The sequence below is a fragment of the Triturus cristatus genome, chromosome 2_2, assembly GCF_964204655.1.
Source record: "Triturus cristatus chromosome 2_2, aTriCri1.1, whole genome shotgun sequence".
Taxonomy (NCBI): Eukaryota; Metazoa; Chordata; class Amphibia; order Caudata; family Salamandridae; genus Triturus; species Triturus cristatus.
This window is the reverse complement of record NC_140582.1, coordinates 35,290,247-35,304,839: the sequence shown is the minus strand read 5'-3', so window position 1 is coordinate 35,304,839 and position 14,593 is coordinate 35,290,247. Positions and strand designations below refer to the sequence as shown.

The following is a 14,593-nucleotide window of genomic DNA, read 5'->3' as shown; positions in this document are numbered from 1 at the left end:
GCTAACAGTCATTCTTGGCAGCAGAAATTATATGAGGACACACTTACCAAGGGTTACTCCTCTTCTTGAGAAAAATCCAAAGACAGCTGCTGATCCCTACGTAGTGGCCTGAGGAGAAGAATCTCATGCAACAGAAGATGTTCCCACCTACCTAACACCCAATAGTGCTGAGACCCAGGAGACCAATGATACCCTGTCTTATAATGGGCTATCTAAAATAAATCACTCAATCTACATGAGTCATGTCACCTACTAGGTAAATAAGATTGTTCCACTCATTGTCCTCCTTCCGGGAGGGTTTTGAGTAATCCTTGAAGTGGATACCTCAGGGGCTAGCCTACAGAGACTGTTATTCCATGTGTGAGGATCCCCAGACACATGTTTTCCTCTTCTTTGGAGTTTCTTGCCTAATCCACAAGTCTCTGACTCCGAGGAAATAAATCACCACCCTTTAGAGGTCATAGCTAAGCATGCCATCAGCTCCTCTTTTCCAAACAAAATGTTTATGTCCCTGATTAGTCTTAAAATATATTCTGGCATGACCCTCTATTTGTTATGTTAAATGTATTTGTAAAGTGCACTATCACCCACAAGGATATCCTGTCGCTGAGTAGATGCGTATACCTGTCCCTGCCTATGGTAGATTGGTCAATTGAAAAGTCAGGATTTTGCGGTATTTAAGAGAGGAGGAGGCTCTGATATGAAGTGGGAGGCTGTTTCATGCTTTAGGAGTGATGTAAGAGAACCGCTGTTCCTCCTGGTCTTGTTCTCTGTATCTATGGGATGTGTGCATGTAGGAGCCCTGCAATTGGTGGAGGGTGATATGACGGATCAGGTAGATGGGGCCTTAGTCATGTAGTGCCGTAGTGCCTTGAATATGTGCATGAGAAGTTTGAAATGAGTGTGTTTGTGTACTGGAAGGTTTGGTGAGATGTTAGCTCTATGTGGGAAGTTTAGGAGGAATCTGGCTGTCAAGTTCTGGATTGATCGTTTGTAATCTTTGAGTGATTTGCTTGGAAATCTCAATGTAGAGGATGTTCCCTTCATCCAACTTGCTGGTGACCAGAGCATGAGTAGCATTTTTTCTAGCATTGATTGGGCACCATTAGAAGATCTTCTTCAGGATCCACAGGGTGTGGAAGCAGGGTGCAGTGATGACGTTGACTTGTGGAGTCATGTCCAGTCTGCTGACAATGATTATTCTGAGGTTCTAGGCATGGGTGCAGTGTGTGTCTGAGTTTCTTCGGCCACCAGTTGAAGTCCCATGGCGAGGTGTTCTTTCCAAAGATCACTACTTCTGTCTTGTGGGTGTTGAACTTGAGACAGTTGGCTTTCCCTCAGTCAGCAACTTCGGTTATACAGGTGGAGAACTTGTTTAATGTGCTGAAGGTCTTGTTTCAAAGGGAGAACATAAGTCTTGTGACATCAGTGTAGGAGAGGATGTTGATTGAAGATTGATCATTGAAAGAGGGAAGGAGTGAAGATTGTCAACTCTTAAATGCAGATGTTCAGACATCAATGCTAATGAATTAAATATTGACATATTGAGAATCTCTGACTTTCCAATGAAAGGGAACAATATCCATCCCCCTGTCCACACAAACCATTTGTCATAACTCCTAGCCCTACCATATAACTCAACAAAGAATGTTGAAAAAAATCCTTTGTAAACAACACGCTCTTGTCCATGACTAACACCTAATGCTTTCAGAACGTAAAATGAATAAATCGCAGGATGGGTACAAAGGATTTCACAACCTATTTTTAGGTCTCAGCCACATTAGCAGTTTCTATGCAGGCCCAATGTTTCTGTACATAACACATACTTCAAGTGGGCTTTAGGTCAGTACCTGCCTTGCTCATGATTGAATGGCTTTGTTGTCAATTTGTGACTTTCTAATTTTGCATTCAGCACTCCATAAGAGAACGTGTTTCCTTGCTCTCTCCACCTGCCTATATTGTTTCTTCCTCCTCCTCTCAGCTCATATCATTCCCGACTCATCCAACTCTCATGTTCCCTGTAATTTGTTTTCTTTTTTTTATTTCTTTTTAGGTGTCAGCTACAGAGACAGCTTCAATTATCTGCTTTTCAGAACTACTGGATCCAATATTCATAGTCTGCTCTAGGTCAGCTCTGTCCTCATGATTAGTCTGCTTTATTACCTTTCACAGTTCCCTATTCCCGATTTAGTGGTTTTCCTCTTTAGTTATATGAATGGTGGGAATGATGGGACTCACAGTTTTCTGATTGATTATCTTTTATTCCTCTATTGCTGATGTTTGTTTGCAATCTGAAAATGACTTTTCACTTTTTCTGTGTGCTCTCCATCTGAATGCCTGTGATGTCTTCTTGTCTCCCCAGTGTGTTGCTAACCCCTTCACTTTCCTTCATTCACACACTCACTCTGAATGGTCCTTCACTATCCCATCCCACCTTTTTGACTCCCCATACTGCTTCCTCACCCTCTCCCAGCTGTTCTGTTGCTTCCCTCCACCCATCCCCATCCTGCTTGTTTTTTAAAGAAAAGCAGTTTATGACCCACACAATTTGGCAATTTTCTTATGTGCCACTAAAGTGCACTAAAGTACCACTTAGAACTTTATGGAACCCTTCTACACATAATGACACAAGACTTGTCAGCAAGTTCGTGAGTTATCATTTAAAAAAACTCTTGAGGCTAAGTAAATTCATGACATGAAGAAACATTTTATCAAAAATTATGCATGAAAACTATAATTAAAGGAAAGCACAAATGCAAGTCAAAGCATGTATGTGTTTAACAGTAAATGAAATTGAGGGAAATAAATGATTAAGACAATAATTTGAAAAATTATGGCATGGAATGTGAAATGCGTTAAAGGGTGAACCACAAATCAACAATGACTAGATTGCAAAGGCACAAGTATTGAAGTCTCACAACACTGTACATGCATAGCCAGAGGCAGTCCCTGAAATAGCCTGAAAGAGCTCTGGACCTTACAGCCTCAGTGTCATATCTTGGTAGATGGTACTTCCATGTTATGTTTTCCTAGTGCAACACAGCACAGTTATTTTTTCTGTTTCACTTAGTTGCATTACAAATTAGTAAATTGCCCACTTAGGGCCTTATTTCTAATTTAGAGTTTGGTGGACGAGTTACTCCATTACAAATGTGACAGATATCCTACCCACCTTATTACAAGTGCATTACATTCTAAAGCACTTGCAGTTAGGCGGACGGGATATCGATCACACTTGTGATTAATTAAACTATCCACCAAACTCTAACTCGGGCTCTCAATCTCTTGATAAGAAATAAAGTTCCAATTTGCATACAGTTCATGAAAAACACTATTTGTGCTTGTAAGGTGTTAAAAACTTGGGTATTCACTAACTAAAAGCAAGTGTTACATAATAACCCCCTTTCAAGTAGGTCTACATGTAATCTGAAGATGTACTTGGTTTATTTACATTTACATTTACATATGAAGGAGGGATGGAGGGCAATTGAAAGTCCAGCATACATGACCCCAAACATGTTTCTTGCCTATCAAATGTCAAAAAAGTTACCGCATGCAGTAGCAGAGCTTGGAGTAGGTTGCTCGACAGGCACGTGCTTGATGACCAGTGGCCTGATGTGAATGGACATACCTCTGCTACCCACTGTTGGGTTGTGGTAACTCCCCCCTTATAGTAAACATTTTTAACCTTTTACACCTTTTTGTTATGGTTAGGTATGGTTCCTAAGATTTGATGCTTCACCAACCAACCGTTTGAGTAGCCCAGTCGATTGGTCCTGACAAATTGCTGTGATCTTTTCTGACATTCGATAGGCAAGAAACATGTTGACCGCCACAAAATCTTTTGGAGCTAGCGTGGACCATCATATCCAAATCTAGCCACTCATTGTTTTTGTCCATAACAAACAAACCCATGTATTAAATGTGGCTTGGGGTTTCCATTAGTTATTTTTAAATCACTTTAGACCAGACTACTCACTGTGATCACATTCACACTGCACATTACTCTTCACATCAGCAGTAACAATCAAAAGATCTCTGACAAATAGCCCTCCTGTGGGGCACGTTGGGCACTGCAATGCATGCACAATGAGGAGCTGCCCAATGATGAAGCATGACAACCATTTGGGTGTGTGAGGGCCCCTGCTCCTGAGGGATCAGATCCCCCGACCTAGCCACCCCCAGGTCCTCCTGACCGTCCTTTTCCTTCCTCTCTTCAAGGAACGTTATACCTTTTTTTTGATACTAACATTTTAGTTGTCATTTTATAGCACTAACCATATCAATTGTGTGTGTACTTTTGTAACCTACATATTAACACACACACAATTGGCACCAATGCCCGTAGGTCTGGCTTTTAACTAAAAGTGGTTCTTCAGTCACTAGTGAGATTAGGCTCTCAATAACTTGCCACTCATTCTTTCACTCATCCATCCATTATTCCACCCTGACTCATTCTTGAATTCACCCACTCACCCATCCACAATAAAATTCCCAAGAACACACACATCTCAACAAACATATGAAGGAGAAATGATGTATTTAATTAGTTTATATGATGTATAATGTGCCAACATGTCCCTACAGCTAATTCACAGCACAATGGAGGGTGAGGGGATAACATTTGTGTGTGGTAGAAGCTGTAGAGGGCTAAATCCATAGGTTGGGGACTCCACAAAATGGTCCTCCTGGACTGAAGTCCTCCTTCACAGTTCACATTTTCAAGGATTCCTTAAGAGGAATTCTAAGGATTGTAAGTGTCCATGAACCGTTTTGTTCCCAGTGCTCTATTTAAGGCTACTGGGTTTGGTGTGTTTCGAATGCAAGGATAAAAAATGTGTAAAAGAGAGATTACTGGGCCTCTTTTACTGTTTTTGCTTCATGTTTGTTTTTATTGAGTTAAGCATGGTAATTTTATTTACACTGATTGATCTAAGCGGGCACTCTGAAAACTAAAATAAATCAACAAATAAAGTAGAAAAAAAAGAATATGAAAAAAGTAATGATAGCAGTGTATGACAGTCTGGGAGTGGTTTGCCCGAGTGTATACAGGTTGTTAAACCCCTTTGGCTTTAGCATATGCATTATACAATAAATTAGTAAATCCTTCGGCTTTTGTTGTAACTTTTCACAATAAACAGATCAGACCTATCGTGTCAGACACAACTTTTCCAGTTGTACCAACCAGGCCTATAGGCCGTTGCTATTGATTTCTCACCATAACTACCTCAAGACTATTGTAATGAGCTGGGACAATTTGATCATGATGAGGCTTCAACAAACTAATAGAACTATAGAGGGGCTCTTTCATTTTGCCAGTAAACTAGGGCACAAGCCGGTAGCTGAATTGAAAACATTGTACAAATCTAAATGTCTGTCAGTGGCCACCTATGGGGTAGGAGTATGGGTATATTACAAAAGTGCAAAGATTCAATTCTTAGAAAACACATTTTTAAAACGTCTCTTACTTATCCCCGGTAGTTCTCCTACCTCATTTTGTCATTCGGAGGTGGGCCTAGAATATGTGACTGACAGAATCAATATCGTCCCCTTGCTTTTATGGGGGAAAATCTGGACCTCAGAAGACTTATTATTCTCAAGAGGCATTCTAAGGGACTGTATGAATCTTGATAACGCAATGGGGATTCCATGGCTTTGTTATGTGAAAGAAACCTTTTGTAAGATGGGCCTTGAAGATCTTTACCAAAATCCATAATCTATCTATCTATCTAAAATAAGACTGACCCCCTGTCCGTGTAATAATGTAGCAGAGCAGAGCACAATGCACCTCCTGCTTTTTTTCACACTTTATAAAGATCCAAGGGCCCGCTTTATTAAGCCTATCCTAAGAGGTCGCTATCTACTGTCATTATCTGCAGCTCTGTGCTTAGCTTTATTAAAACTGTATTTTTAATTAGGAAATGTTATGAACTGTGAATTATTTTATTTGAACCTGTTTAATCCATAATCAACTTCTGTGCACTGCATTTGATGTATTTTTATATGATATTTCTGCAAACTTTTATGATTCACCTGAATCGAATAAAGTTATTTGACTGACTGACTATTGTATTGAGCACAATCTTTCCCACATGACAATTAGAGGTATAATGTTATAACATTACACATATGTACACAATTGCAGTTGCCAAAACAAATTACTGTCCCTCCTAAGAATCACTAACAGGATTAGCCAAGTGCAAATCTACAAACAGGGTTTGTTCAAGTATGTAACTAAAACCAAAATACTAGCTTTCTTTATTAACCTTTGAGCGTCTATGTTATAATCTACATATGTCTATGTGTTTTTGCACAGTACTGTAACAATGCACCCTTAAAATGATATTGTCTTTAAAATATTCATTTTAAAATCAATACGCCTGGCTTACTGAGTTTGATGTAATTTTTAATTATAAACAGATCACACCTATGGCACAGTACATAACTTTTCCCAAAGAACCAAACAAACCTTTATCATTGCCTTGTCACCATAAAAAGCAGTGGCCCATAGTAATGAGTGTAAGTGTTCAACCATCAGGCATACAGTCATGTTGTGTTGTACTATGTTATGTTATGTTATGATGATTTGTATAGTGCACTAATCACCTGAGAGGGTGTCCAGGCACTTAGGCAAGGTGTGTGGTCCCAAGGTGCTTATATGAAGATCCAGGTCTTCAGCTTCTTGCGAAACCCAATAAATGAGGAGGATGCTCTGATATGTTGAGGAAGGTTGTTCCATGTCTATACAGTACTGTGTACGAGAATGAGTGGCCTCAAGTTTGCTTTTGGAGATGCGGGTGAGAGTGAGGCAGTGTATAGGTGTCTGGTGGGTTGATGAAAGTATATGCAGCTGTTCAGGTATTTTGGTCCTTTCTGCCCTGTGTAGGGCTTTGTATGTGTGCATTGGAAGTTTGAATTGCTTATGCTTGTGAATGGGAAGCCAGTGAAGCTTCCTGATGTGTGGTGTGATGTAGTGCAGTGTGGGAGTTGAGTATGACACTTGCAGATGCGTTACTCATCTGTATGCTACACCACTCCATTCTACTGCACTCCATACCACTATAGTTAATGACACGCTACTCCACTCTGACACTTTACTCCACTGTACACTATCCCACTCCCATATACTCCACTCCAACATTACTCCAATCTACTATACTTTATCCCACTCAATGCCACAGTACCATAATCCACCCTACATTGCTCCACTGCCCGACAATCTTCTCCACTGTACACAACTTCAATCTACAACACTGTACTACACTTTATGACACTCTACTCAACTCTATGCCCATTCACTCTAGGCTACTGTACAACAGTGTATGACTTTTGACATCACACCACTCAATTTCTCTCTATGATACGCCACTCCACTTTATAGCAGCATTCCACTCTACAACACTCTCCTACAGTGTACTCTATGACACACAACTTCACAATACTCCCCTCTCTGACACTCTACTTGACCCTACTCCACTCTAAAACACGTTACTCTACTCTATAATAGTTTACAACATCCTACTCTACAGTTTGACATGCCAGTTCACTGTACAACTAGCTGCTCCAGTCTATAATAATTGACACCAATGTATGAGACACCATGCCACTACACTATAGAACTTTACCACAGTGTATGATGCACCACTCCACTCTGCTCTTCTCCACTCTATTCCAATCTACAATACTCCACTCTATGACAATAGATTTTACAACTCTCTCCTCCACTGAACTGCATGACACTCCACATAACAACTCCTCACTCACAACACCAGACTCTATTTGAAATAAATTTTTATTAAAAATGTTAAAAAACATTGGAAGTCAATGACAAAAACAAAGCTTAAAGCTTATAGTTAGAAAAAGTTTGTTTTCACTATACAAACCAAGCTCAAACTGGACAAACTTTAGAAATTCTACAGCTATAGTCATAATTTTAATTTACAATGTATCCACCACCTCCAAATTATTATAAATAGCGTACCTCATTGCACACTTTTCAGCTCACTAACCAGATAACACCTATTATATAACATCTTCCATGCACTTTTTTCCTCACAAATAATTATACTCTACTGTATAACAGATTATCCACCACTCTGCTGCACAACACTGTACTCAACATCACTGAACCTTATGACACTCTACTTTACTGCACTCCACTCTTTGCCTCTACACTCTACAACATTCTGCTACACTCCATGCCACCCTACACCACTCTACTTGTAGGCAATGCACTGCACCACACTCCCATTTCATGACACTCAAATCAACGACACTCCACCGTACAGCACTCAACTCTCAACACAACATTACACTGTTCAACAAACCACTAAACTCTGTGATTCTCCACACCATGATACAGAACATCACGCCACTCCACTGTATCACACTTTACTGTATGCTACATCACTCCACTCTAATTGACTCCACTCGTTTCCACTCTGCAATACTCCAAGCTCCAACACTGGACTCTAAAAACACTCTCCTTAACTGTACTGTAATAAAGCCTACTTTACGGCACTCCATTCAATGACACTCCAAACTGTGATTGGAAACACATTTTTAAATAAAAAAATAAAAGCCATTAACATACAATGAAAAAAACAAAGGTTAACAATAATTTATAGCTAGAAAAACCTTATGTATTCTGTCTATACAAAGCCAACTTAAAATACATAAACAGTACAAATTATAAAGTTATAATTATAACCACAATTTATAATTTATGCACCACCTTCAAATTAATGTCATGCATCTCCAGAAACAGTCTTGTCACCTCACTCACCACACTACATTAACTGTAACTCATGCCTTCTCCATGCACTAGTTATACCCCTGCACACTAAACCATTTACAGCATGTGAAATCATACCATTCACAATACCTATAACTTCTCAAATTACGCAATTTCTCACAATACAAAGAGTAAATGATAGAATGGTGAGTTATAGTTAGTGCTGTCTGGTTAGCAAGCTGAAAAGAGTGTGTAACAGGATTTGATGATATGTAACTGAGTAATTTTATCTTTGTGATTTTATTGTGTGTGAAGTTTGTAACTTGTTTCACAATGTGCTTTTCTGGTCCCTTTCAACATGAAGAAAGATTATTTGATAATGTGTGTGTAACAAGGTGCACTACATATTTTAATTTGAAGGTGGTGAATGCACTGTAAATTACAATTATAACTATATATGTAGAATTTTTATAGTTTGTGCTGTTTTATCTTGTTTTGTATAGAGATAAAAGTTTTCTTAACTATAACTAAGCTTTATCCTTTGGTTCTTTCATTTAATATATAAATAGATATTCAATAAAAGAATCAAAGGTTCAACTTAGTTATATTTAGGATAACATTTATCCCTATACAAACCAACCGGAAACTACACAAACTTTAAATAAATTCTACAGTTATAATTTTAATTTACAATGTATCCACCACGTTCAAATGATTAAAAGTAGTGCACCTTATATGAATATATATATATACATAGGAGAACAAAGGTTATACTCAGGCTAAGATTCTCGTACAAAACCATAGAAATTCAGCAGTTATAGTTACCTGAGCTAACTATAACTTACAACCCCGCAATGCACTGCTTATCACTGCACATATTACCTCACTGATGACATCACTGATGAAATCCCTGATGACATCTCAAATGACATCACTGATGGAATCACTGATGGCATCACTGATGACATCATCAAGTGAGTGTTAGTGTTGTTAGGAGTTTATGAGTGTTAAACATATGTACCCATCTACTACAAAAGTTACATTAGTTACTAGGTGCACTACTGTTGAGTGATACTACTTCTAACAAAATATTATGTGAGTTGCTGTAAGACTTTATGTATCCTGGTGTGTATGGGTGTGTGGGTGGCTGTGTGAGTTGCTGTGTGGTTGAGTGAGATGCTGTGAGAGTGGATGAATTGGTGAATACGTTGGTATGTCAGTGGCTGTATGGGTGAGTGAGTGGTGGTGTGAATGGCTCTATGGGTGAGCAAGTGAGTGCACAAAGTCTGTATGGATGAGTAAGTGGGTGTCTGAATAGCTGTATGAGTGAGTGACTGAGAGTGTAAGTCACTGTATGTGTGAGTGAGTGGCTATGTGAGTGGGAGTTTGGTTAAGTGAGTTGGGTTGTGAGTGTCTGTATTGTAGAGTAAATGTCTGTGTGAATTGTTGCTATGGGTGAGTAAGCATATGAGTGAGTGCTGATATGGATGTTTGAATGGGTATGTGAGTGATCGTTTGGGTGTGTGAGTGAGTGTGTGAGTGTTTGTATGGGTGAGTGAGTGGCTGTGTTAAGAGGCTGTATGGATGAGTGAGTGGCTATGTCAGAGCCCATATAGGTGAACATGTGGGTGTGTAGTAGCTCTCTGGGTGAGTGTGTGGTTCTGTGAGTGACAGTATGAGCGAGAGAGTGGGTGTTTGAGTGGATATATGGATGAGTAAGTGGATGAATGAGTACTGGTATGGGTCTGTGAATAGGTATGTGACTGGCTGGCTCAGTGTCTGAGTGGGTATACAAGAGGTTGTATGGAGGTGTGAGTGGGTGTGTGAGTGATTCTGTGGATGATGTCATCAGTGAAGTCATTTGAGATGCCATCAGTGATGTCACTGCACAATGCAAATAAAGGGACCCCCTTCTACTAATATTTGTTCCTAGGACAGGGAATATACAAATGTTCAATAAAGAAATATCTAGGCAACTACTTGGTCTCAAAAAGAGATAAGACCATTACTATGAGAAGATAACTATGGACTCAATATACCACAAATCAGAATAAAAAATCATTTTATTTATACAAAGAAATGTAATAAGACTGTCAGAAAACTTAATACTATATTAATAGGCATGTTATATACAACGACAACATAAGTCACAGACAATGAAGTCTAGACCATGAGTATGTTAACACAATGTCAATTACAGCTGGCACTGATGTATGTACCCTAAAGATACTTGATATGTAAAGGTCAGGACCACCAAACACAAAAAGAGATAATCAACATCACAGATAGTATTGATAAATACAATGAGACAATAGCAGTAAGACTTAAGCAAAAATACAGTGATACACTATGGTGGCTTAGACATTCATTCAATTGTGGTTCTTCAATATAGCAAAGTATTTAACCCTCATAAACATTTTAGAAACTCAGTCACTAGATAATGTCATCAGTGATGTCATTTGAGATGTCATCAGTGATGTCATTGACCATGTTATGAGTGATGTAATATGTGATGTCATAAGCAGTGCATTATGGGGCATAAGTTATAATTAGCTCAGGTAACTATAACTGCTGAATTTCCATGGTTTTGTACAAGTGAAAGCTAAGCCTAACTATAACGTCCCTGTAACCTTTGTTTTTTTCTGTGAATTGCTACGTTTTTTAAACTTCTATTTCCTAACTATAATGTCCATATAACCTTTGGTTTTTTAAGTGAATTACTATGGCTTTCGAACTAGCAGTCGTGTTTGCAGAGTGGGGGTGGAAGGGGGTGGGGCCTCAGACCAGCTCACAGCAATCCCGCTGTCTGGGACTTACTAGAGGTAACAAGAGGGGTTATTGGCCCCCAAAGACCCTCAGCATCCAAGGGGACACATCCCCCAGCCAGTAATACACCAGGAGGCGTGTTTGCAGAGAGGTGGAGAAAGGGGGCATGGCCTCCGAATACGACTCAGCAATCCTGCTGTGTGAGACTTACTGGAGGTAACAGGAGGGCATGTTGGGCCCCAAGGACCCTCAGCAGCCAAGGGGACTTCATCTCCCAACAAGCAGTGCACGAGGAGGGGTGTTTACAGAGTGGTGGAGAAAGGGGGTGTATCCTCTGATGACCTCTCAGAAATCCCACTATATGAGAGCGCACAGGAGGCTCGGTGAGAGACACATGGAGGGCGTCCTCAGGCCGGCGGCACTACTCCGCCATCTTCATTTTCCCTCGAGCAGTGCAGGGCCAGCTGTAGCCCTGTGGCATCCAGTGTGACAACATTTGTTGACGCCCCCAATGAATACCTCCCCCACTGGTTACCTCACTTCTACCCCTTAGCAGTGCCCCTCAAGTTGCCATAACCGCTCTCTCTCAGGTGCATTTAATTTGCTTTATTGCAAAGCCGCCACTCATACCAGTGTAGGGTGCCAGAGCACCTTACACCACACATACTACACAGAGACAATCAATCATAGGTGTGTGAATCAGTGTATAGGAAACGTTTTATAAGACAGAGGACTACAAGGTGTAGGAGTCGCATGTCATCCACACTGACAGGCAGGATAGTTTAAGAGTGCTTGGTCTGAAGAAGCACAGACTTAGAATTTAAAACCTAACACCAAGGTTGGGGTTCTCTTTAATAACAAGAATTGATTTCTTCCCAAATTAACCCTTTTCCAACATTACGATAAGGAAAAGACATGGGAAAAAATCATAACACTCTAATCTGTACCTTCCAGTTTGCCTGCAGCTTCTTGACGACAGTTATTAGCTCACTGTTCTATTTTAAGGTTGTAATTTATTAACTGCAAGTAACAAAGGATCTCTCTGACAAAAGCAGCAACCTATTTAGATTATATGCACTTTGTGATCTGCATGGTACAGGTTCTATGCAGCAGGCACATTAACCCTCTGCGCTACCTTACCATGAGTCATATCTTCCACTAGACAAACCTCCGATCTCTCTCTAGGAAACACATTAATCACCTGAGTTACCTTAACATTTTTATTGTTTACTGAAAATTGCAGGAGGCCAGGAACGAGGTGGCAGATGCTTTTAAAACCATAACTTGCAAACATGGCACCCCCATCCGAAGTCAGCGCCCGGTGCGGTCTCACCGTTCGCACCGACCTAGGTGGGTCTGCCACAGATGGCCTGTCGGTGGTGGTCCCACGAACATCCTAATCAGACCCTTAATTTGAACATCATATTTACATATATTTATCCTAATAAATTAATCAAAATATCTACATTTTCATTTTATATATGCTAGGAATATGATCAGGAAGTCTTTACAGATGGCTCTAAGCCAACATAAATTGCCACCTATAGGATGGGAGAAAGGTTACCGTTTAATACATGGAGATCCAACGCTTCGCCAAAAGCGGGAGACTGGATGTGACATGAATTTGGTTCAAAGATTAGAGAAATGTATCCTCATCCTCACTCTTAAAAGGCAAAAGGTTGATTTTAAAGAAAACGAACAGAGCTCTAATACATCGTATTTCTGACTTGACTATTTCTGCTTGTTTTCTGAATGCTCTGCGGAGCATTAGAAGCCGACAACCGGGCTGTCGTTGCCCAGGGAGCCATCTTTTATAGTAAAGATGTCTCACGGAGTAATATCTAACCGTTCTCAGAAGTGTCAAATAACTGAGATGTAGCTTAGCAATTAACATTGTAATTTGCAACATTAGAAATGTGTTATACAATGATATGCAACATGTTTACTGTGAAATTCAACATTTTGCCACTAAAATAAAACATAGTTGTGGTAACAAGGCTTCTGAGGGTGTATTGTGACGCGATTTAGTTGAGTCAAGTTAAGCCACTCTAAATCCGGGAGACACCATAGGATAATTCTTGTCACTTGTTTAATGATTCCGATTTCTTACCTTGATCTTGAAGCATATAGTCTCTGTCTGTCTGTTCGTCCTGTAATTCGTCGGGTGACATATAGCAAGCCATCGTGCCCTTGTTTGCTTCCTTCTGCTCTTCTTGGAGGTTCAGGCCTCAACTGATCTGTTTTACGCGTTTGTCTGAAAAATAGGGTTTTTGTCACTATGTAACGGCCGGGTCAGCGTTTCATCACAATGAGCCCAAAGTGATTGACTAGATTTCTAGAGCAAGGCACGGCATGAGCACTGTTGAAGCTGGGCTGCCAAGATCCTTCAACAAATAGGATTTCAAATTAAATATATTCTTTATTATTAAATCCATGTAGGTTTTCAGTTTAATACTGGAGCCTATAACGCCCCCCCCCCCCCCCCACGGTGGCTCAGCCTACAGAATCAAGTGCCTAGAGGAGCTCTCTCCTCGGGGGATAGTGGGTGAGCGCCTCCTTCCGGATCATTAAGGACACTATTTCCAGCCCTGAGCCTTTGTGTGCTGCCTCATGCCTTCTAGGTGGTGGAGTCCTGTTTGCTTCTATTGAACTAATTAGTCCAACACACCTGAAAACAACGATTGTGTCCGTAATGACCTGGAGTGAGGTGGTCACTTTCAGGTAATGTGGCTGTCTCCAGGTGGCGCCTAAAGGGTGGTACCCCTCCTCCCTGCTCAGTTCACGTGAGCACTCTTGCAGGCTTTGAAAATCTACTACCACAAGCATAAGTATTTTCGAGTCTATAATCAAATCATCCACAGTATAAGAAAAGCCGAAAATATACTCTGTTCATCAGATGACTAGGAAAAACCCCACTCCAAGCCCATGAGAATGTGCCCTTAAGCAGACACAGGACAACACTTTGTAAAATACAGCACTCACCTTCTGCGTTAATTGTTCAGGTCGAAAGCTAATATTGGTGTTTTTCTGAAGAGTAATCAGACAGTGATGTTTCTATTACGCGTGCTTCATTGGAATAATGGGAATATGGCT

The 14,593-nt window shown here is 40.2% G+C and overlaps 1 protein-coding gene across 1 annotated transcript in view; it reads right to left on the bottom strand.

Annotated features, from left to right (window-relative positions):
- Positions 1–13,740, bottom strand: part of LOC146861795 (uncharacterized) — a 1,106,394-nt gene extending 1,092,654 nt beyond the window's left edge. Inside the window, exon 1 of the mRNA XM_085643037.1 lies at positions 13,611–13,740. Within this exon, the coding sequence (XP_085499163.1) occupies positions 13,611–13,683 (73 nt within the window). The 5' untranslated portion in view covers positions 13,684–13,740. The remainder of the gene's footprint in view (positions 1–13,610) is intronic.
- Positions 13,741–14,593: the final 853 nt, after the last annotated feature.